Genomic DNA, 25,532 nt, shown 5'->3' with positions numbered 1-25,532 from the left:
CACTGCATGGGAAATGTGTACAGAAGACATTAAATATGGCAATGCACATGCAAAACTAAGGCTCCAGGTACAAGCTTCAATATTTAACATAGAACCTGTAGATGACGTTACCTGGAAACGCACTAAGCAGCTTCGCATCTGAAACTCGGAAATGTATTGACAGTAGTAAGCCAAAGTGTTCTTGTGCACTAAAGCTTTATCCACAGTGATTTTAACAAACAAATGATCACTAGGCAACAGTGGTATCAGAAATGATAGACAGTAAAAATACAACAGCAGAATAATCTGTGATGCTGCATTCCTAAACTTGCATGACATTCAGAATTTGGAAATCTCCATACATCTCTCTGCTTCACCACATCCTGCTTGAGCAAGGAGCTCCTTGACCCTTAAGATCCCATCCAACCTAAGCCATTCTATGACTAAATATGCCTCAGCTGTGACTCATCCTTTGGAGGCTCCTCTCTCAGCAGGTGCCCAGGAAGTTCCAACAAGCAGCTTTGGTGATTTAAAGCATCAGACTGAAATGTGACAAATCCCAGTTTTTGCCCCATTTCAGAAATGAGGAAAATAGAGATCAGCACACTGTGGATTGGAAGGTGCAGATGTATTGCAACAAGCGATATGAGGACATTTAAGACACACTGAGGAGAAGAGGTGCATTGCAGCCGCCACCTCTTTCGTATAAAATCTGTTCAACGTGAAATGAGCAACAAGTGAAAAAACAACTGTATTATTACTCCAAATTTCAACCACTGTGTGTAAAACATCCAAATGAGGATAAATAGGGCTTATTTTGCTCTTCTGGCAGTGGGAAACACTGACTTCAGACAGAATAACTATCATGTACACTAACACCTTGTGAGGGATGGTTTCTTCCCTTGGCTCAGCACTGTGTTGTGTTCAGCTGCTGTAGGCCAGCTAAACTTCACAGCACCAAAGGAATGATGCCAGTTTATGGCAGCTAAGAATCTCTTCTCCTCAAGTACGAGGAGGAGGGAAAGGGGGAATTTATTAGTGTAGTTATTTTAAAAGGCCAATTACAATTTTATTAGAGGAAAAGCTTCAGTAGTTTCAGTTATTTACAATGTAACAACCATGCTATGAATTAAATTTATGCAGATAATTTTTTCAAAAAATAATTAACACTAAAACCAATAAAAATGAATTGACTGTTGTTTAAGACAGTTTGGAGTAGATTGGTGATATTTTCCATTTGGTGAAGCCTTTATTATTACCACTTTAATGCCCTGAGCTTAGACGTTCTGCTTCCTTTTACCATATGTCACTTGTATTCTGCTCTTCTGGATACATGCGTGGGAAGGAGCAGGGCTGATGTCTATTGGAAAAGTTAACTCTGTCAATTAATTAAAGCCTTTATTTTTACATAGCTAGCACTCATGAACTGGGAAATAAATTAATTCTAACCAATAATAAAGAATCAACAGCATTAATTAGTCTCTTAACAATGAGTGACAGTAATAACCCAAGAGGAAAAAAAAAAATCCATTTTATCTCTGTAAATAAAAGCAGATAATGGCTTACAGTTCAGGTTCTCTCACAGAAGCAGTACTGAGGACAATGACATCCTTGTCTCAGACACGGTACTGGATTTGCACAGAGTGACTTTTTCTGCTGGATGGCACTGTTCAGATCATTCTTTCTCCCAAGGAGCTGACACAAGCATCACAGAATGGCATAAGGTAGAAGGGATCTCAAGATCAATTAGTTCCCACCTTCCTGCTGCAGGCAGAGCTGCCAACCACATCAGGCAACTGCTCAGGCTGCCCAGGGCCCCATTCAACCTGGGCTTGAGCACCTCCAGGGATGGGGCACACTGCCTCTCTGGGGCACACAGCTTGACTGATTTCGTGCAAGTTCAACGTACACCAGTAACATTTCAGTGCAATTCACTCCGTGAAACTATGCCTTGACTTACATTGGTAGCTGGGCAAGCAGAAAAATCAGGGCACAAGAATGTTCCAGAAGCAAGGCAGCTACTGCCTGGAGACAGAGACATATGCACCTCCCACATACCCATTCTCCACAGACTCACTTCAGTCCGTTCATCCAGAACAAGAAAACACACTAATAGAAGAAATGAAGCATTCTCCTTTGTGCTTGGAACCACAGTGTAATGAGCTGAGACCCATCTTATGTGCCACAAGCATGTTAGCTAGCAGATCCTACTGCCTCAAGGGAGCAAGGGAAAGGGGAGCAAAGCAAAGCCGCCACTCCCCTTCATGCTGCCCCAGGACCAGGGCACAGTGGGACACTGTCCAGGCACTAAAGCCAGGGAACTGGCCCTCCCCTTCCCAGCCAGCTGCGATACTTCTCCTCCCTCCCTCATTCCTGCCCTCACCAAGTGTTGCACCAGCTCCACGCAGACTGGAGGGCAATGTCCTGGGTTGATTCCTCTCTCAAGCCCTTCCCAGGTTCTCCAGGAATTCAGCTCCTTCCCTGGCAGTGCTGCACTAAGAAGTCTGATCCTGAAGGGAAGAATTCATAATTCCCAGTTCTGAAAATAAGGCATATTTAATTGAATCAGGCTGCAAATGCAGCAGGAGCTGAATCCTTTTTTCACAAGAACGAGTCAGTCAGTCATTAAAATTGGGCCTGGATGCCAGATTTTTCTTGCTTGCATTTTACAAGGCAGCCATGGCAGCTCCTCATCTGCTTCTCTGTGCGAACAGTGGCAATTACTGCTCACATGGACATGAAATGTGGGTACTTTGGACCTAATTACGACTGAAAAGATGTAGAGACAAATATTTTCCTTAGAAAAAAAACATCTGAAACCATACTTCAGACACTTGCTTGGACAGGTCCTTAGTGTTGGAGTTATCCACATTACATTGTGCTGAAAACCTTTAAGGAGAGCAAAGAAATCAAGGTTTAATTCCAAGTGCACCACTGATGTCTATATTGCTGTGATCTCGTGACACAGTTCTTTAACCAGCCAGCTGGGACTGCAGCCAGGCCAGCAGTGCTGCTCTGCTGTCAGACTATAGGGAAAGCCATTTACACATTCAACTCTTTAACACAGATCAGCAGCACTAATAATTATCATTGCATTATATGTAACAACGAATTAGAGCTCAGACATGAACTAGCTTTTGAAAAGAAGATGCTATCATTAAACCATAATGCAGTGAGTTTGAAACCAAGTAAAATGCTGTCACCTGTCTCATCTGAGGTGACTTTCACTGTTCTATATAGTCAGCCTACTGTCTTTTACAGTAACAGGCGGTGCTATTTTTAAACATCTTTGATCAAGCTTTTTCTTTTTTTTGTGGAAACAGCTGGAAATAAGGAGTGTCTGGTGCCATATCATCCTGTCTCTTCTCACACCACTCTCTGATTCGAGAGCTGCGAGTTTCCTTGGCTGACGGCAGAAATCTCATAACTTCATCAAAGTCAGTGACACGATGGGAGTTTGCACACTTGAATATTTGGCTCAGTGAGGATTCATCTACCACACCAAAATGTGGTCCTGGATAGCAATTTGCTCCCTCCAGCTAAATTAAAAATCCAACGTTACATTTGTTTAAAACATTAAAACAGAAAATCTATTTTCTTCTTGAACGGACCCCATGTGGAAACTTTAGAAGTCTGAATCTCCATAAGCAGATTAACTTTGGCATCTCCCACCACGAAGCTGGAATATTTAAATCTAAAAATAGCATGCTAAAGCTGTTTTAAGTTGGATAATTCAGCCGGAGGTGGCTCTCATTTCATCTAGCTCTACCTAATTTGCTACAGCTAAAACCTTTTTGAGACATGCTGAGCAAAAGGGACAAGCAAAGTGTCGTCTTGTCTGTAGCTTAAAACTCCACATTAAATCTTGCAAGATGTTGCACATACCCTGTCCTATATTTAAAAGGTCACTTTTGACCAAGCTGTCATTAATCACACTTAATCAATTGGTGAAAGCTTATATTAGTAGCTGCCTGTAGTGGCATGCAAATCTTTTTGCCTTAGTTCAGCCTCTCTCCAGCTAAGCTAAGCTGGTTTATAGCAGAAAGGTGAAAAGCTAATGCTTATCTGTCAGATGAGACAAACACAGGAGATGCCTTTTCTTTTTGTTTTCATACTCAGAGATCAAGGAGAATGTACATTGGCATGGGGAGGTTGTTGTTTAATTATACAATAGCTATGGAGAGATAACTATCTCTTTGAAGCACTTTAACTTCTGTGCCACCTTCTCAAGTGAAAAAAGAAGAAAGATCCTCATTGCTTTGAATGCAACCAGCTTAAATCTGGGGGAGGAGATGGGGGGAAAGTCACATTGAGGAAAATATATATTCAAATTGATTAATAAATGTAAACACATCATTAGATTAAATAGTGGGTTAGTTTTCTGACACCCTGGCTGTCAGGAAAATAGAAAAAAAAAAGCACAGAAAAACAAACAGCAGCTAAAATGCTGGAATTATTTGCAGCTTGATGCTGTTTTTATTGGAGTGGGTGAGAATCCTTCCATCAACTTAATGCAGCAGGAGCTAGCCCTGGGCTGTTTTCTGCAACCCTTTTTATTAGTGGAAATTAACCATTTCCTACTTCATTCAGCTTATGCATAATTACAGTCTGATTTTTAGCCACATAGCTATTCCTGCTTGCCTCTCCAAGATTGCAACCTGATGTTCTTTTGTGAGGGATTTCTTGTTTTAAGGAGGACATTCTGTACTGGGGTGGGTAGATGTAGCCTCCTGCTAGCCACAAAAATTCAATTTTCTGCTATAGAAATATTGAGGAATAGCTGAGAAGAAGGAGGGTTTCACAAGTGCCTTGAACTGATCACACGTGGCAAAACAAAACAAAAATACATTTCAGATGGGTTAATTTCTTGACTGAGGGTGGCAGAGCGCACTGACCGTTCTCGCCTCTCACTGAAATCCTTTGCAAACGTTCATTCCCAATGCACAAACTATAAACTTTAAAACAAATCTTAAGGAAAGATGGAACATCCTAAGCAAGATTATGAACAGGAATGAATTCCACTGTCTGTTATTTACTGATGGATCAAAAATCTCTAGCTGTGAATTTTTCTGTTCAAGAAATCCTATTTTTCAGATGTAAGGATGGTTGAATCCACTGAAAAATATGGACTGATAACATAAGCAGTGAAACTGTTGCCAATTCAATTACACAGCTGATTAGTACCCAGTAAGGCAGAGGGAAAAGGGAAAGATTATAATGTAAGCTCAATATGTGAGAGGACATAAAAACTGATGCCTTTTCTTGAGCTCTCCAGATTTAATCAAATGATCTTCAGCTATTGCACACAGAAATTTGGCCCTTTCCACAGAAAATATTTATGTTATATACTAGATAAATACCTATTTTTTTAAATGAAATGATACTTAATTAAAGACAGAATGCTTTTTATTAAGTAATATATCATTTGTATGTGCCATATGACACATATGGTTAGATGATCATAGCAATAACTTACATTTATCTGTGTACTTGCAAGTACTCCCAGGAGACAAATAAAAGGGCATATGGCATCTGTTCAACTGTAATCATTACTAGTGGTACATGCTAAACTTATGAAGGTGAACTGAGTGCTTGTAACAGAGTTATGAGCCCTTTAATACAGATGATTTTTATTGTTTCATAGTACTACAAAAGATGTTATGTTATTCACCATTTTATAGAGCAAAGCTTTAGGAAACGCTAGCTTAAGAAGTTCTGCCTACTCTTAACTTCTCTCAGAGTTCACAGCCAGGCTCGTTTTATTGTTTGTGTTAAAACAAGCCCTTCTATTTGCAGACACTACTGAAATTTCTTCCCAATAAACATACAGCTCCAAGTGTGCTCTGTTCCTATCTTGCAAGGCTTGCTTTTAGACATGAGAAAATATTTCTGGTAGCTATCCAATCCCACTCCAGCAGAACAACTGGTTGCATCACATGGCTTCATTTTTGTGTCTCAGAGATTGGCAAAGCTTAAAAAGCATCCATTAGGCAGTGAAATTCAAGCCTAGAATTAGATCTTCAGTTAGATTTTTTTTTTAATTTTTGAAACTTGTCAGGATTCTGGGAATTAAGACTGAAACTCAGTGCCTAAACTCATATACAGAACATGTTTCTAAATCAGAAACTAGAGTAACATATCATGATGACAATGGGGATGATCTTTTCTTCTTCCCTTCTCAGTAAAGAACAGTGTAAATACAGTAACTACTTCTAAATAGACCTGCAAAAATTGCTCTCTGATGCAACAATAGCAGCTCATCACATCATGTCTGACACAAGGTAGGTATCAAAATCACAAAGTTACACATTCATCTTGAAGCAGAAAATCTCTAGCCTTCACCTCACCAGGTCAGATGCATCCAGACCTTCTGAGCAAGTTGCCTGAACTCTCCTCTCGACATCTTGAATGCAACAGAGAGACGCTGTATGAGGAATGCACCTTCAACAACCGCAACATCTCATGGGAATTCTGTGCTGTGTTATTTCTCTTCTGATTCTAATAGCCAAATACAATCTCAAATAGTCTCAGATTTTTCTCATGGACTATACTTCATGACCAGGCTTTCAGAAATGTGAAGTATGAGGTTGTTTTAATCTTCCTTAGAGCTTCTAGATGCTGCAGTTGTACAAATATCAGAGATTCTTAATATTTATTGCTTTCCAAACAGAGATAATTAGGATGCATGTGATTGTTTTTCTCAGAAAAAAGATGCATATTAGTATCTTCGGGGCTCTGCCACGTGTACCTCTGTGTGTATACACAAGAGATGGGGTCTGCTTATCACTCAAAATATCTGCTGCACATTATGTCTGATGCCCCCAGAAACAAGCAGCGATAATAAATGAACAGCTATTACTAGCAGTTTTACTACAGTCTGCTTCCCCTCACAGAGCAATTCAGCATCACTCTGAGACATGCCACATTTCTTAACACAAATGATTGAAAATGATCTGTTGCCTTGAAATTTATACCACAACAGCTATTTAAGGAGTACTGTATCAATTCATTTTGATAACTCATCTATATTCCCTGTAATGAAGAGAAAACAGAAAACTTGTTTCCAGTTGCTTTCCTACAGATCAATGGATTTAAATGGTGCCTGAACTTCAATCTCTCTCAGAACCTCAAAGAGGAATACCTCCTTTCCCTTTCCCAATTTCCTAGCATGGAAATGTGTGAATAACAGTTTTCATGAAGATACAAGCATCAAAGAAATATATGCAAAAATTCTGTTGAATGATTAAAAAAGATAGAAAAAGAAAACAAGGGCCAATTAGTCATGAGAAGACCTTGGGAAAAAACCGTGCGGAACTGAAAGCTAGTAGGAGTTTGGACATGCAGTTCACACAGCAGACTAGGCAGGATGGACATTTTGAACAGTAGATTCCCGTTTGAAGATCTAAGCAGCTACACTCAACAATGCTGTTGTGTTTACAGCAATCACAAAGCATGACATAAATATTCTTTGCCTTATAAAGGATTGGTATTCCATTTGCTCTGGGAACTGTTCAGTGTTATTCTCCTATTTAAAAGCTGCGTACAATAAGAAAACAGAGCCAAGCACCATGATAAGAATAACAAATACAAAACTCATGGGTACTCTATAGGCTGAAATTTGTTTGCACAAATTATTCAGTGAGCACTTATGAATAATGAATACATTGTGGAAATCAGGATCAGTTTATGAATGATTTATGAACTGAAATATGGGCTGAATTTGTCAGATAACCTTATTTTCCACAAATCACTCAACCATCTCTTGTATTAAGTGGTACCAACTGGTTTCCAAATAGCTTTTTAAACCAAACTTTTCAAGACCTTCCATGTTATTATCTGTGAAAGCTTTGCTTAAAAAACAAGTAATTATTCAGAACTAATACTAATACCCCATTCATAGGTTAATTGCTGAAGGTTATAATGTGACAGTTTGCCTATCAATCCCATGTCTGCAAAGAGAATGTGGGTAGAAATTATCTATCACACTCTGTAGACTTGGAATAGTCCTGTCAATCACAGTGTCTTTAAAGCAAATAATTATTTTTGAGTGATCTTGCTAAGAATCTGGGAGAGGAGGAGTAACTAAAACAACCATAGTGAGTGCATGAACATAATCAGAAATGTAAAATGTTTGATTCTGAAATATTTTAAAATGCTTAAGAAATTAGCTTAAGCTTGACAGTTAACAACATAGCTTCATTTCCTGAAGATTTTGTTCTTTAGCTGGCTTAGCCAGAGAATCTGAAAGTAATGTATACAAAAGACTTTCACATGGTACATAACATGGGATCTTTCTGATCAGACTCAAAGCCTAGCTATAGCCCACTGCCTTTGATGGCATCCAATGTTTAGAGAAAGCTGTAAGAAGTCTACAATGAGAAGCAAGGTCCCTGTCATGCTCATTAACATCAGAAGTGCAAGCTGCTCCTCTTGGCCCAGTTTCTCCTTGGTGCCAGAGGCATAAGGAAGGTGTTATTGTCACATCCCTCCAGACCACAGGCACTGCTCACCTCTGGGCTTTCCACAGCAGTCACAAGGCAGAAGGAGCCTCCTCTTAGCAGCCGGTTTTCCTCAGCATCCCCACAGAGCCACAAAAAATTTGGCTCAAGGTGAATCAGGGAACATCCTTTCAGAAGGCATTGTGATTTTTCAAGTAACCTCTCCAACATACAGACAGCAGTGGGTTTAACACACACCATTGCTGTCAAATGGCGTGTGGGGTCTGCTGCCTTAATTTAATGCTCATGATTTGCTGAGTGAACACCGGGATGCAGGGAGCCTGCTAGCCATCACACGCAATGTCAGCAGCCACTCAGCTTGTTCCTTCACAGCCTGTCACACCTTCAAAGGAAGGAGATGTGGAACAGCTGGCAAATGCATAATCTGTAGAAGAACAACTTCTCAGGTGGGATTTCATCTCCCTTGGGGTGGAACAACTCCACATGCTGGGGAGCCACTAATGATCATGCAGTGCAGAGGTGAGAAAGGAACCTTGATTGTACTGCATGTGTTGCTTGCTTATGCAATTATAAGGAAGGATTTCTGCAGCACTGCTAAAAGACCTGGAGTGCTCATGACCTTTTGTTTTGCTTATTGCAGTCTCTGACAGCTTCAGCAACATGATGGTTTACAGCAAACAGCAAGCACTGAACAATTCACTTGGAGTACAAATGAATAATGAATAGGAGCTGAATCAGGACCCCTGTATAAGCATTCTTACTCTAACAGTACCAAAATGCAACAGGCTACACAAAAACAAACCACATCAGATGGGAAAAAAAAATACCCCCTTCATATTTCAATTCCCACCTTAAACTATCGTTACTTTTTTTTTTTCTTTGATCACCTACTGTTGTTGGTTTCCTTTCTGTAGTTCAGTTTTGTGGGGGTTTGTTTGTTTGTTTCCAGTATAGGTATAGTATGCCTTAACCCCAGGCTCATCATACACACATTAAAAAGCATTCCTGGCCATTCCAGGAATTTCAACATCAAAGACATGCAACACTTTAATTAGGGTTAACCTGTATTATTTCCATAATGCAAGATTAGGGTAAAGATTTTATAATTACGGAGACCAAATTGGAAATTGTGTAGGATAGGCTGTGTTCCAAAGAAGCAGCAAGACATACATTCCATCATCTCATTCATTGTCAACAACATCATTGGGGTGTTTATCCCAGCATTTTACAAAGCACTTTATAATATGAGGGGTCCACAGTAAATATACAGTTCTCATGACCTTGCCATTAAATAAAGGCTGAAAAAAGCTTTTCCTGTCCCTCATTTGAATGAGGGGAACAAAGAAGGTCAAAAATAACCAACCTTCCTTCATGCATTTTGTCATTCCATTTAATTTGTCCTCAAAGAACACCCTAAAGTGATTCTACATACAAAAAGAAGAAAAAGAGCTAGAAGAGCCATAGTGCTGTTCAAATATATGGAAAAAGTTACACATTTTTTTCAACTTGACAGTTGGACACCTAGAACTTGAAATAAGTAGAGGAATACAAGTTAAGTTAAATAATGCTCTTTCCCCCCCCCCCAACTACATTTATCACAGGAAAAAAAATTCATTCTATTAAGAAAAAATAATAAAGTGGCAGCAAACTCCTTCATTGAATCCTTACTCTTAAGGCTTTCTGCATCCAAACACGGTATGTGAGTGGTGGTGTTGCAGTCAGAACATCACCCAGGGACAAGGCTTTACCTTCCTAGATTCCAGCAGCCAAGTCTCAGCTACTTCTGTTATGGCAGCATGCCATTTTGCCTATCCATCAGCTACAAACCGGAGGAAACAGCAAATCTCTTGGTCCCCAAAGAAAAAAGAAGCAACCATTAGAAAGTCCCTCCTGAGCTCATGTGATCTAGGAGAGCTTTCCAGAGCAGCCAGCAGGTGCTGCTTTAACAGGTCAACTGGGACTTAATCCTTTGGTTTATCCAATACTGCGTTCCACTGCTGGATTGCTACCAGTGGAAGTTAAAAGGATGACTGTATGCGAAACAGGCCAATGTGCCTGCAGCTCTGTTGTTTCTGATGCAGCCTTTGAAAGATGAGCTTAATCAGAACTTATCCAAGACTTCTTTGACAGCCACAAGGATCAGAGAATGAGTAAGAAGGATGCTGATAAGAAATGCTTCCTTGAAAAGGTAGTTACAAGGCAGGAGGTTACCTGCATCTATCTCCCCCACCCCCCCAAAAAAGTTTGGGGACTATTTTTCTGGTGAAGTGACCTTTATTTTGGCCATGCTAGAGCTTGGTGAAAAGATCTTCTTTCTTCTATACTGATGAACTTCAGTGAATGGATGGACCTGAATCCAGGATGGATTCAGAAACTCTGCTAGGCAAGATGCGCAGTGCCAAACAAGGCTCTCCCCTCAGCTTCCCAGAACAGCGCCCACAACACAGTAATGTGCCTGAACAGACATGTTTTTAGCATGCAATGTCAAGCTACTGACTAAATACAAATTCAGGTTTCAGTTTACTGTTAGGTTGGTCAAAAGTGTTTTGGTATCACAGTCAGTTCTTCAGTTTTACAGACAGAGTTTCACATTAGCTAAAAATGATTTTCAGTAAATAAAAAACAAAGGCAGATGTTACCATTCTGAAGACACAGACAGAAACCTCTGCTTTTCTTTTTCCTGTCAGTGCCTCATTTACCAGTTGCATGCCCTTAAAACCAAGTAAAAGGATAGCTTAGGATGGCATAAATCTTGTACTGTCTACATAACAGCCAGGGTGACACAGAGAAATGTAAATGTCCTTGCAGCAAAGACTTATTTCGCATGCAAAATAAATCACAACACTTTGCAAGTGCAACACAATGTTTTAGGAAAAAAGCAAAATGAACCAATGACTCATGCTGGTCAACCTTAATTCAACATCAGAATACATCAGTAATGTTATCACAATGCAGGAACACTGAACTTCTAATAAAGTCAGACTTACGTTCAAGAAAGTGAAGCTGAAAGTCTTTTACTTGAAAAATCGTGCAGTTCTATACCTTTCATGTGCTCATATTTTCTGTATTATCAGTAAAAATACATGCAATGAGAGTACGTACATTCTACATTCGGAGAGTGAGAGGGAAATGAAAATAACTGATATTATGCATTTAGAAAAAAAAAATCACAGGTCACAGTTAAAGCTCTTGTTTCATTTTAAAATGTTCTTTAAAAAAAAGCTGCTTTTCATAAGAAAATGCATTTTGGATTATTTCATGTTTAGCTTAGTATTCGGGCAGTCCATAGCTCTCACCCTTCTAAGTGTTTGGGAATGGTAAACATGTTGGCAGATAATTACATGCTGTCTCTTAGCAACCAGAACTGTCTTGCAATGAAGTTATTGGGCTTTTTTTCCTGATATATCCTTGTAATGGCACAATTTCCACAAATTTTACACCCAGCCTGGCATACCCCTTATACAGAATCTCCCAGACGAGCCCATCATTACGTGACAGGAAAGACCCGTTAGTGAAAGCTACTGCTCTTTGTAATCCCTTGGGAAGACAATTCACAATGAGCATACACTGAGCACAAACAAACGACTAACTAGGAAGAGGGCAGTCAAAATATTTTGTCATGAGACTAAATAGCCTTTTTCCACTGCTATAACTGCAAGCAAACACAATATTGAAACCTACATGGTTTAAATAATCCTTTAGACAGCAAAACCTCCCAGTTGTTTAGCTTTAACAACAGAACATTGAAATTCTGATATAGGGAGGCTTGGATGAGTTTTTCAGAAAAGCTCCAGTTTTGGCAACCTCTTCTGAAAATGCAGTCCCACTTGTAGGCACAAAGGAATTTTGGGATGCCTGTTCTTTGTCTGCACACAAAAGGGAAATATTACTGTCACTGCTTCATTCTGCAGACCTAGGACATTTCAGTGGAGCAGACAGAGCCTTTTTTTTAGTGCCTTCTTGCAAAATCCATGATCTTTAAGTTCTCTTTCCCTCTTAATAATATTAGAGTAGCTATTAATTACAAAGTAGTTCTTGCACATCTTAAAAAAAATCAATACTGTCATAAAATGCAATTGAAACTATAACCTAAAATACCTTACCCTGCCAAAAGACTTCTTTACGACACCACATTTTAAAGCATTTCCCTACTCAAAGGTGGATTTTGCATTAGAAACTGCCTATGCTCACTGGCAGAAATGCACACGCTTCAGAAGACAGCACCTTCCTCATTTGAATCCCTCAACACACACAACACTGCTTCTCTGCTTAATGGCCAGTTTGTGTACAAGTACCTCGAAATTAACTCTCAGACTATGCTACTGTTCCCCATTGTGGGTCATCTCCAAAATGGTATCCAAACAATAAACTCATATGAAACAGAATGCAAGAAAACAATAGCCGCTCATGAGTAGCACTGATTACATGCATTTGCACCTTGACTGACTACTTGGAAAATGAAGATGAAAATTCGACTGACTGGAACTGGAAATTGAAAATAGATTTTCCTTAAGTCCGAAAGCAACATCGTGAATCACTAAAATTATTAATGTCAGCACACAGACCTGAGAACTTGTCTCTCTAACTCCCGTTACATTGCAGCTGCACAACAGACATAGCTGGTAATCTCTACACATTGCTGTTGCTGCACAGAGTGGATCTCCATTTTAGGCAGGTGCCTGGAGAAGCACCATGGCTCAAATGAATTCTTGCTACAAAAGCTCAGGCTCCAAATAAACAAGATAAACCGTACCATTTCAGTCAGGGATCTAACTGAGGAAAGGAAAAGAGAATGAAAAAGGAATTCCCTTCCATAGCACACAGTTTCAGTAAATAATTAGTTTTCCAGCAGCCACTCTGCTCACTAAACCAGCTCACAGAGAAGATGATGACGCCAGCCAGGCACACACAGCACCTGCCTTGTAGCAATGCAACTGGGGAAAGTTTGCAAGACAGGTGCAGACAGGCAAGTTCTCCACTCCAGCTGTCTTTAATCCAGCCCATATCTAGGTTCTCCTTACCCATTACAAACATCTCTCTGTTGGGCTGCTGTCCTCTGATTTGCTCAAGTACCCTGTGTGACTAAAACTGGCTGAGTTCTATCTGGCTGCATTTTGCCGGAGAGGAGTTAGAGCTCATTGCCCTTGTGTCTCTGAGAGGAGGTAGGAAGAGGCAAGGAGCAGAGGTTCCTGGTGAACATTTTAGTAATGCACAGTCAGTACTAAATAGATTCATTATTTTTATTCTGTCCTCCTTCACTCCCAAAATACAGTAGAAATCCACAGAAAGTGACAGCAGAAGATATTTCCAGAAAAGCAGTATATTTTCCCAACTGCAAAGAAACCCGTAATTTCTGAATAACATAACTAAATCAAAACCCAGTGTTTCATCTTCTTGCACCGATTTTTCTAAATGAAATAAAAATAGTCTTGGTGAGTTTTTTTGGTTTTTTTTTTGTTTGTTTGTTTTTACACTCAACAGAATCCAAGAGTATAGGAAGGAATTCTGGCAAAGCAGTGCTGATGAAATCACTACCATGTTCTAGTACAGCTTCCTTTTAGAAAACTGACAGGACTTGAGCAGTCACATGGCAAAATGGTGTGTGCATGGGTCTGTGCATGCCTGTTTAATAAGCCATGAAGCTCTTTGGCTGAACTAGCATTTATGTCATGTGATGCAGGGGTTGCCATGGCAAGTACATATGCAGTTTCTGATCTACTTCATCACAGACTTAGCAGAATTTAGATTAACAGTGCAGGAATATGAATTCCCAGAAGCCATACTTGGCTTAGCCTAACAGTTGGGATGTGAAGTTGAAACAATCTCAAACACCTGCTAAATGGTAGTTGTGATATACTGATCAAAACTTTTTACCACAGTAGTCATTTAGCATGAATGCTATCCGTTCTGTCTTCGAAAGCAGCTGTATATTTGCCACATGTAAGGCACGAGTTTCTGTATGCTTTTTCATTTAAATATACAGGTGGCTTCAGCCATCAAAACACAGGCATTAACTGGTAGAGCAAAGTGGGGATAACTATTCCAGCAAAAAATAAAACAAAACAAGAACGTATCCAACCAGCTCTAAAATTCAGCCCTTGATTTTCTAGTGGAGTAAACTATCAGTGGGTAAACAAGAGAGATTACTGTGAAAGATGTGCCTGACACTAAGACTGACAATGTCTTTAAGTTTTAATATCCGGTACTAAGATTAAGAAGCTTGCTAATACAGCAGGATGATGAAAACCAACATCACACTGGCTTCTGTTTCTAATTCAGTGAGGGAATGTGGGTGAAGGTACTAGCAGCTCAAAGCCAGGTTTTGGGAAGGCAACTGTTTCCATAGGAGCAGTAGGGGAGCAGTTCTGAGGTCAGATCCAGGCAGGTACACCATTCCTGTACTTCTGGGAACCTCAACATGGTGCCAGAAGACTTTTGGCACAACTTGACCTGAGGTGTCAGTGTTTAACATACGTTCAGGTGATTTTCACATGTGCTACTGCTCTAGAACAAAAGATTTCTATGTCCTGAAATAATTTTGTATAGCACTGAACAAGCTTTCAGGAAAAACATTTCAAGGAGTCTAAGCATACAGATGAAGAACTTGAGCCTCTAAGCCATCAATCCAGCGAAGGCAGGCAGACCTCAACACAACTAATTTTTTCTTTTTAAATCAGCCCTTTGTTTCCTTGCTTATGATAGAAAGCCTTGACAAGAGTGAACCTATATTGAAAATTGCCCTGAGTTTTTCCTTCCAACAGGAAAAGCAAATAAAATCTGAATCTGAGGTAAAGCCAAAAGGATTCCTCCCTCTTTTCACACCTATTTCCAAACTCTTCGGGCACTTATGGAGCACTGCTCTCAATTCCGACAGCATCATTCATGTCTTTACCTCCTGGCATCAGGAAGAACAGAATCTTCCCACCATGCAGAACACAAGATATTGCTTTGTTCTTTCCCTTTCTTAGAAGATAAGCTGTTTCGGCTTCAAAGGTTAATCTCAGATCCTCTTTAGCTTCCTGCTACTCACTCCTTCCATTCTTCACATCCCCATACACATCTCACTTCTGCTGCATATCATATCCTTCTCTCCAATAGCAACAAAAAAGAAAATCTCCGTTGCAAATCACTTGCTGATTTAAAGGAATCTGAACACTAGATCACAAAGTGATGCTCCAGGATTTCCTCTCCATTAGAGTGGGTTGTTACAATCAAGCCATTTCCCTCAAATCAAAATTGCATAACATAGTATACAGATTTTAATTGAAACTATTTTGAATCTCTGTTTATGGAAGATGATATCAAAATATAGTCACTAAAGTACTGGATGCAGATTTAAGATGCAAATAACCAATTTTGTCATGCAACTGTTTTTTTTTTATTACAAAATTGCTGACATATCTCTCAAGTTCATCTCATTACCAGAAATTAGAGAAATGAGATCACTAGGCAGAGCTCCTACTAATGTGATTTTGGTGTTAGCGGTCTAATTTTTTTAATTAGCCTCTCTTTGTTTCCTGATTCAGATTTGCACACTGTGGAAGGCTGCAGAATTTTCTCTGTCAAATTTATAAGGCTGGGGCATAGAATAAACTACATAACTTCTCATGCTCCCCAATACCTCTTTCAGCCCTGAGCTTTCTGCAGACAGCAGGAATTTGCTTCTCTACAGCTGCATGCAGAGAAGCAAAACAAACTTTACATTTAATTATAGAAGATTATTCTCTAGATGGGCTACATTTTTAAACAATCTTTTTCTTTTTTCTTTTTTTTTTCAGTACTAAAGGACTCAGCAGTTTCCTTTTGTCTTTAAAGATTCAATTAAAAGTATGTTTCAGAAATTAAATTACAGCATGAAATTAGCTAAGGGTATGAAATACTGCATTTGCCCTAGCATTCAGGGAAAGGCTGTACAAAGCAATTCTCTTAATGGCTCCTAACATGTGATCTCAACTTAATAACTAAAGTGCCCTCAGCTAGCAGAGGATCTACTGGTGAGATATGCCCTATATAACCCACTGAAAGCAGGGATGGATTAAACACAGGTAAATTTTGTTAATTTATGATAAACCCTGCAGTTACCCTCATTTTTGATCTTTTAAAATATTACAATTTTGTCATATAACACACTTGTTGGCAGGGGTATCTCTGTGTTGGTTTTGGCTGGCTGAGGCCCTTCAATCTTGACATGTTCCAGAAGCATCTGCTCATATCTGTTGGAAGCATTTCTCTCTCTCCAGCTTTTGGAGTGTACTGCTGGATGTAATTCATCACAACCACCGCAGATACACTTCAGTTTAATCTGTGCTGTACTATATAGGGAAAGAATCGAGCAGTCCCCTAACTCTTCAGCTGTCCCCTTAGTCACTGGTTGGGTTCCTTTTGACTTGGGCCCTGGTGCACTCAGAGTTAGGCACAGAGGAATTCAGTTTCCATTTGGCATCCCTGAGTACTGCGTAACGACAGATTAGGAAACAACTCCATTTACACTGCCCTCTACGGGACCAAAACAACTCATCTGCCCCATCTGCAGGCTCCCAGCAGTGCTGGAGTCCCCAGGATCAGCAGGTCCTGCCCCACATCGTTCACACCAGTGGGTATTGCTGAATGCCACTCATGTGTCATGGACACTTCCACTCTTTTAAATTATATTTTTAAATTGATTTCACTTAGGCTTACATGAGACATTAGAACAGAAAGCCGGACATAAGTACAGTATCAAATTAACTGTAAAACCTAAAGCTAGTAATGTCTCTGCAATCTACTTCTTCTCTAAATCTCCCCTTCCTCCCACTTAAATCCAAGCACACAAAAGTCTAACCAGTGCACATGCACATTCCTATTTTCATATGAATTTTAGCCACAGACCTAGCACAACTCAGCAACAGGATGTCCATCAGCCAATGCTCCTGTTGCAGAGGCAGTCTGTACTGAAATCCTGGGGCTTACCCAGGGGACTACTCTCTTCTTCAGGCTAAAAAAAAAATAAAGATTTGGATTAAATTGTCAAGCACCATAGCATGTTTGTGTTTTCATGTGGAGGAGAATGAATAAATAAGAAGCATGCGTAGCCTGTCAGAAGGGTGCTGAGAAGGAGAACAGGCAATGGCAACAAATGCCTGCCAGCTGGGTGGGGTATGAAGTAATCTGTATTATTATTAACAACAGCAAAATGCAGCTGTGATTTATGGCACTGTAAGCACAGGATTGAGCTGTTTTGCTGAAAGCACATATTTTCCTTCAACTTCATGAACAGCTATTGTTAAACAATAGGTTTTCCCGTAGGTACTGAAGGAATCAGTTATGTTACTCTAGTGCTAGCACAGATACTCAGTTCTTCTGTGTTGTCTGACAGGTGTTCGTTAGAGATAGCTGTGGCATGACATCCTACATGCATGTGGATGAATGTGCTTCTGTAAGTGTCTAAGAGTGTGGCTAGCTGCAATTTTGCTGCTAGTGGGCACGGGTACTTTCTGCATGTCTTCTGTACAAGAATCAGTGAATTCATCATTCAGGTCACAGCTAACAATAGCATTTGTCAGGTACCACTGAATTTCAGCTTGAAGTATGTTGTGGTTACTGGAAGCCTTGAATGACCTAGAACAGATCAATGCTTCAGTTCTGCCAGCAGTCCTGTGCTAGGCTTTGCTGGTATTACATGAATCTGTTGTGCTGTTGTGCTAAATGTGTTTCTTCATTAATTAAATTCAACTTAGATTAATTATAAAGACTACCTGTGAATGCTTCAAAATGGTCTTGCTTTTTTTTTTTTTTTTTTTTTTTTTAATACAGTCTTCAGAACAGCAGTTGTGGGTTTTTTCTGCCCTTACTTTCTCTATGCAATTTCATATTGTATTTGAAAACACTTTCCAAGCAAACGCTTAACTCCAGTGATGAATAGTGGCATCATTAGAACAGTAAAAACTTGCAAGGAACGTCTACTGAACAGCTTTATACACATTTCTGCCTTGGTAAGGAGGGGCTGGTAAGAGGCAATGCTGAGCAATTTTAACTTCCAAGTTAAAATTAGTCATATTGTATCACTGAAGTGTAATAAGGAGATAGTGAGGAAACTAGAAACAAAGATAGGTTAGGAACAACAGCCTAAACTGTACATTATGCACCACACAGCATCTTCCAGCAATGGCATAAAAAGAGCCATCTCTCAGGGGTGCACCAGACCTTCTCTGTGGTGACTCAGGCTGTTGAGAGCACACAGGCTGCAAGTTGTGTCTAAACATCCACCACGATGGAGTTTGACCATGGCCAGCTCGCTCCTTTACACCAGTGACCAGACAGCCTATGAACAGCAATAGCATGCAGTCACTTATACTGGATTCTGGGCTCCCTGTGACCCCATGCTTCCAATTATGCTTGTAAAAACAGCAAATGAATCAGGAGCGACAACATGCCCACTTACACAGTGGACCAGCATGTGCTTCAGCAATTTATGAAGTGATGAAGGGGAAGAGATCTTGTACTTTTCTGAAAACCACAAAAAGGTATATGTAGAAGCCCTAAAATCATGATCTGTTGAAAATAATATCAAGATTTAGATACAAAACCGATCATTTTTTATATATACATACATATAAAAATAAAAATTTGTGTGTGCGTGTGTTTGGGATTACCAAGCAGGCTATCAGCCACTTAAGTTAATTTTATATGACATTTGTTTTATGACTGTCCTAAAATCAAACTACCCAGAACAACAGCAACAATAATAAAATGTAGTTTGCATTGTGCCTGTTGTTTTATTTTCTGTGGCAATAATACAGACAGCCATATGGATACGAACATTTGGAAGGGAGGATTTGTTGGCTAGATCTTCACATCTGTTTACTTACAGATGCAACAAAAATACATTTGGAGGTCACTGACTGCACAACCATTTCACTTATTCTTGATGAAAAAACTGTCAATTCTACCCTTTCTACATCAACTCAACTTCAAAAGAGACCATCATTTTAATAAGAAAGAAGGTTTTGAAAACATACTAAACTTAGTCTCTTTCACACCTCACCAGCGATTTCATCATAAAGGTGGTATCACAGCAATCCTTAATCCAGGATAAAATCAGCGTGCAACATGTAAGGAGGAAGAAGAAAACAGGAGCACTGCTACATACATAAACCCATATCCTTTGATTAAGAAGGCATGCACTACTGACCTCATATCCAAAAGCTACATCCATGGAAGAAATCTTAATTAAAAACAAAGCAAACAAAAAATTTACCACTCTCTCCCCTCCAAAAAAAAAACAAAAAAAACTCCACACCAACACATCAAACCAATAAGAACATATTCAAAAGCTAGTAACTTGTAACATTTCAATGATATGCTTGCAGATACTTTAACCAAATCCCCCACAACAATCAGAAAATATTTATTGACTTCATCCATATCTTCCTTGGGGTCTTGGCTGGAAGCAAGAATTCCCAACTTAGAAATATCTAGTTCACAAAGCAAAATTTCAACTACAGGCAAACGTTCAGAGAAAAAAATAATCAGTATTTTAAGCATTGCTTGCCTAAAGTATTTTTCTGAATTCAATACATTTTTTGAAATTAATGTTCTTGTAAATGCTATTCTAAATTCATTATAACATTATTTTCCTTGCGTTATTTTGCATTCTGATAGTAGCCTTTTGGTAGAAACACTTAAAAGTGCCTTAAGATTACACACATTTTCCCAGCTGAACAGATCTTTTGGCAGTGAATAATCCCATACTCAGAAATATATTTATACTTACTTGCTGTCACCCACACTTAAAACTTAACTTTTAGCCAAAGGGCACATATCTTACATCTTTTTTATGAAAGAACCTAAGGACAGAAACTACTGAAAACTACAGATGGATAATACCTGAACTTAATTGCCTTCACCATCCTAAAAAAAAAAAGGAAAAAAAAAAAAAAAAAAAAAGAAGAAGAAGAAAACAGCAAGAGAAAAATATCTTACTTTTGTTGATGTGTCAGTCTTCGTTATTTGGTTTGCCATAGGAAAGAGAGGTTAGGATGACAGCTGTTCATTACAATCCCATCTTCATTACAAGAGCTTAACTCTGCTACTGGCTGGCTGGCCCATTTCTGCTAGCTTTAGCACAAAACAGTGCTCCTAAAAGCTCCTCCTCTTGACAGCATCTGTCTGGATACTACCCACAACAAGCAGAAACAAAGCTTTCTGCAGAGCCATTTAGGTGCTAGGAATGAGCTAGAATAGGGGAAAATATTAGAAGCAGAAAAAAATACTTTGGTGGCAAAGCCCAGGAGTTGGCAGTTAGAAGTGCATGCCTACTGACACCATCAGCTTTACACATCAGTCACATCTTCATAATACTACAAATCAAAACAACCTTCCTGATAGAAACAGTAGCTTAAATGATGCCTAAAAACTAAAGGACAAACTTTCAAAGCATGAATCTCCTATGAAAATGTGCAGCCCCAGCCATTCCCTATTATTAATGCAATGTGTCTCAGCTGTGAGAGAAAGAGGAGGAGGAAGAGGAGGAGCTAGGGTTCATTATTTCCTACTACTATTTTAAAAGCCACCGATAAAGCATCCACATAAGACATCAATATAATGAATGTAATGTACCTATTGAAATTGCATATATTTATGTATGACTAAGAAAGCAACTGCTCACAGTAACCTATGTAAAGTCAAAATACTCACCTTTTGTCTGGCACCCAGAACAGCAGAGGCTAATCTATCTTCTGTTCCCAGAAATACTGCCTATGGCAGATGTTGTATCATCACATGTGTACGTCTCAAATTACTGCAACTTATTCCCAGTGAAAATAATACTGCTTCATAATTTGTTTGCAATTTATAAGCTTGTGGGCAATATACCAGTATGTTCTTTTGGTCTGGACACAGACTCCTGAACAGACAACGATGAAGTGAAACCAGAGAAATAAAAGGAGGACAAAAGAGGGTCTAAAAATTACGCTTAAAATAAATATACTAACATTTACTGTGGCTTACTCTCAGCCACTGATCAGCACGTTAACCTTAATTTCTCTGCATGATCGCTAAGTACTCTACTAAAATTAGGTCAGAAATTCAGATCAGATCAGCTGACTCAGCCCAGCAAGATCAGACAAAGGCTAGTTGCTTGTTTTCCCCGTCACAATCCAATACGATGCATGCTTTATCCCCTTCAATTTACATTAGATCCATACAATTTTCCCCACAATTAACCTATCAGAACCACACAGAATGAAACAGCAATCACACTAAAGGTGCATCAATGCTGCTGAAGAAGCACAGCACAACGTATTCTCAGTGAGGCAAAATATAAAATAACATTTTTTTTAAAGGTCATTTTTCAGATCTTGTTTCTAAACTGCTAAAACTAATGCATTTCAGTGAACTTTTAAGTCATGCAGCATTGGTTATCAGCTGTTTCAGGTAAATAACAGCTTCTTCAAAATAGTATTTGCATGAATACCAGCACTGTATTAGATAATAAAGTGCTCATTAATTTGTTAATATACATGAATATCCTACTTCTCAAAGAGCATCTGAACACTGAAATTGAATAGCTTATCAAAAATTAAATAATCAGACTAATACAATTTTCAGTAGGTGCCAAAGACTTTCAGCTGCTTTATTTTCATTCTTGGAGGCAAAAGGGGTGATTTCTTTATTCTGTATTGGACACTCTCCACCCCTGTTCAGAATCTACCTGCTGTTAGACCCAGGGGATGTTCCTAGTTGCTACAGAGATTGTTTTAGGTTGTTGATAGTCTCTGGACTGTTAGCACAGTTATCACTGGACACACGCACTAATTGATATCTAGGGCACACTATCAGGAATTTTGGAGAATATAAATACCCACTAAGATAAGGTTAAAACATAAGGGAAATATTACAGAACAAAGAAGTAAATAATAATCCTACTTTACCTTTTTTGACTTCTGTTTTTCAATAGATAGGGCATTGGATGAACCTGTGGAGGTTACTACAGGGAGCAGACTTGACTGCCATCAGCCTAAGTGACGTTATGACATCATTGTTCCTTTACTCAAATCAGATGTTTTTCCTAGATCTGTTATTGCCAAGTTTACACAGGGAATAAACAGTAAAAAGGATAAAGATAACATTTTCTGAGATCTCCTACGCTGATTTCCTACTTGTTTTCCTAGAAGGGTATTGCCCTATAACTCAATGATACTGAGATAGGCCAAGGGGAAGGGAGTGGAGGATACCACCACAAACATGGTTTCCCATGAGTGCTACAGCCAAGAAATGCTGGTACCTCCAAATTTCACTCACATATGTATACACACACATGCTGTTCCTCAGAGAAACCCATGGTATTGTTGGGAATCTCCCTTGTTTCCTGACACGATATCTGGGGAGTAGAGCTTTGTTCTCAAGAATTTCAATTCAACATGAACAAGAAATTTCAAAAATTTGGCCTAACTCATCAACACTTATTCAGACCTCTTCCTCAAATAACTTTGCCAAGATCAATTAAAAAAAAACACATAAAACAACTACAATTTAGGCAATATTACTGCCACCATTCAAGTTAGGTATAGAGAAGCTTAGCTACAGGGATAAAGAGAACCAGGTAGGTCCAAATAAATCTGTACACTCTGACTGTTCTGCCTTATCAAATGAAGTTGCCACTACAAGGACTAGGGAACTTATTCTTCCAGCAACTATAAATTAACTGAAAAATGACATTTTAATAACATTCAAAATATTTGAAATTTAAATTGGAATTTATTTTCTTCAGTAGAGAAGAGCCAACTATTTGTAAGGAGAAGGTGCTCTTCATCTCACTGCTTTAAAACACCAGTTTATTGACAGCAGACAAGCACTTTTGTTTTGTAGGGGAGAAATACAAATCTTTCCTCTCCTTCATGTAACTGCATCTTAAATCCCCTTTCCATCAGACCCTACTCTTTCCTCTTGGAAATTCTGAAATTTATGTAACTGTGTAGTAGACAAAAGATAGAGAAGGAAGTTGATATAAACGGTTTTTCTTTTAACTGCTAAAGGCACTCATATTTAACACAAACATTCCAGTTCTTGCTCCCAGGAACACAAAACAAGAATAGCAAGAATTGTACAAAATACATAAAACCTGCATAGATCAAAACAAAAAAACAACCAAAGAACACTTACATTAATTTGCTGCTAAGAAAAATGCTTTTCCTCATTAAGTCATGCTTAGCATCCTGCTACAAGCTGCCTATGCCTTTGACTCTTTAATAGTTTGAATCCCTCTAAACATCACCAGGAAGATAACTAATCCTGAAGACACCAAAACAAACATTGCATTAGCTCTCATTATTCACTTTAATTACACATTAGTCTTATGTCCTCTACAGAATCAAAAACAGTGAAAATCCAGAAAATTCTACATCCTGAAATGTAAAGCAGCCAAAATTTTGCTTCATGTTGCTTCTCCTTCCCCCATCAAACTGTATGTGCTTCTCTTTTAAACATTCCATCAAAATTACCAGACTACTGAGGCATTGATAGAGTGTTCACAGCACAGCATGTCTGTTATACCTGCGTGTACAGTACCCAAGATATGGCATAAAATTTAATCATTTGAACTGAAATATGGAAGATTCATGCTGGGGGAAAAAAATTCAAAGGACCTCCTATCAGTTTGAGCTCAAGCCATTCATTTGCATATAAAAGTTTAGTGCATATATGGATGATTTATCTTTATTACACAATTTGTCTGTCTCCTCAAGACAACTCAAATTTTTATGCATATGTGCACTTATATGCACACACATCCTTACATACAGGTATCTACACGTAGAGATATATATTCATCATGCTGACCCCTTTTTTCATGTCTACATGGCTGCAGATTTTGTTGCTACCCACTGGCACAAGACACCAGGTCATGTGAGTGCTTCTCTCATTAGCTCTCAATTAAAATCAATTGAATTATTCAAGAAGAGCCATTATAGAGTTGTGCCTACCAGGTGCAATATCCATTTTCTTTTAAATGAATTGCAGAAATTCTTTTCTTTTTTTTACTTCAGAGACTGAAGAATGGTGAGGAAATGGTGAGGAAATAACATGACAATTTTATTTTGTGTAGATAGGAGTTAGAGAGCTTTGAAAATTTATCAAATTTGAAATATCAACCCAAAGAGAATCTGTTTTCATCTATGAAGCTGCCTTATCTTGCAGCGGTACACCTTTTAACAAAGTAGACATTGTCCATCTAACAACTGTTCCAGATACCTAGACTTTTTGTTACAAATGACACCTGCTGAAGATGTCACACGTGCTCAAAGCTAATACATATTGATGGGAATACTCTCTTCTATTGAGGAGAGCCATTCAACACCGTCTCTACACAATATAATAAATATGCAATTAGCAGCCTGAAACTGGCCAACAGTCTATACTGCTTTTACCAGGAAGTGGCTGGAAGTCAACTCATCTACACATTTTTACAACTGATGACATTATGAACCTTTCACTGTTCATTCACTCTGCCAGACCACTGATCTTTTTATTAAAATATTTACCGTTTTATTGCTTCTTCTTGTTTTCGGCGTTTTTCGCTCTTTTCTTTCAAGTAAGCCAGGTTTGTTTCATTCCTCATGCGATCATTCTCTCGAGCAATGTCTGATGCATTCTGTATAACCAAGCCATCGTAGGCCTTCATCCCCATATCTTCAATATACTGGAGAAAAGCGCCCAAAGTGACCTCCTCCTTATTAGAACTCATCATCTTGCAGGAGATAATGAACAAAGGAAAGTAATGTTTCCTGCGGGATGAAAAACACGTAATACCTTAATCAGTAGGAAAATACCGTATGGTTTATGACAGTGAGATTGTATCAATTGTAATTAGTATCTCTGTAAGAGAACTTTTATACTTTCTTCCATCTAAAGAGTAATAAACAAAGCAAATCTGAACTCAGAACTATAGAGAAGGTTGGCTTCCCCGAATCTCAGTTTGAACTGGATTAAAAAGTCTTCCAATGACAATGGGTCCTTTTTACAATTTAGGTAAAGCTGCACCAAAGCAGATCATCAGACAACATCTCTATTCTGCAGGAAATACAAAAATTGAGGTGGAAAATACTCTTCTATGTTTTA

The 25,532-nt window shown here is 38.8% G+C and overlaps 1 protein-coding gene across 2 annotated transcripts in view; it reads right to left on the bottom strand.

Annotated features, from left to right (window-relative positions):
- Positions 1-25,170, bottom strand: part of NYAP2 (neuronal tyrosine-phosphorylated phosphoinositide-3-kinase adaptor 2) — a 122,468-nt gene extending 97,298 nt beyond the window's left edge. Inside the window, exon 1 of one of the 2 annotated variants that reach the window (XM_031555069.2) lies at positions 24,956-25,170. In XM_031555069.2, coding sequence (XP_031410929.2) covers positions 24,956-25,161 — 206 coding nt within the window. In that variant the 5' untranslated portion in view covers positions 25,162-25,170. Of the gene's footprint in view, positions 1-20,399; positions 20,938-24,955 lie in introns of those variants that run through there. The other variant, XM_085232966.1, reaches the window with a different exon arrangement.
- Positions 25,171-25,532: the final 362 nt, after the last annotated feature.

Source organism: Meleagris gallopavo, chromosome 11, assembly GCF_905368555.1.
Source record: "Meleagris gallopavo chromosome 11, MGAL_WU_HG_1.1, whole genome shotgun sequence".
NCBI classification, from domain to species: Eukaryota; Metazoa; Chordata; class Aves; order Galliformes; family Phasianidae; genus Meleagris; species Meleagris gallopavo.
Note: the sequence above shows the minus strand (reverse complement) of the source record. Positions and strands in the feature narration are given on the sequence as shown.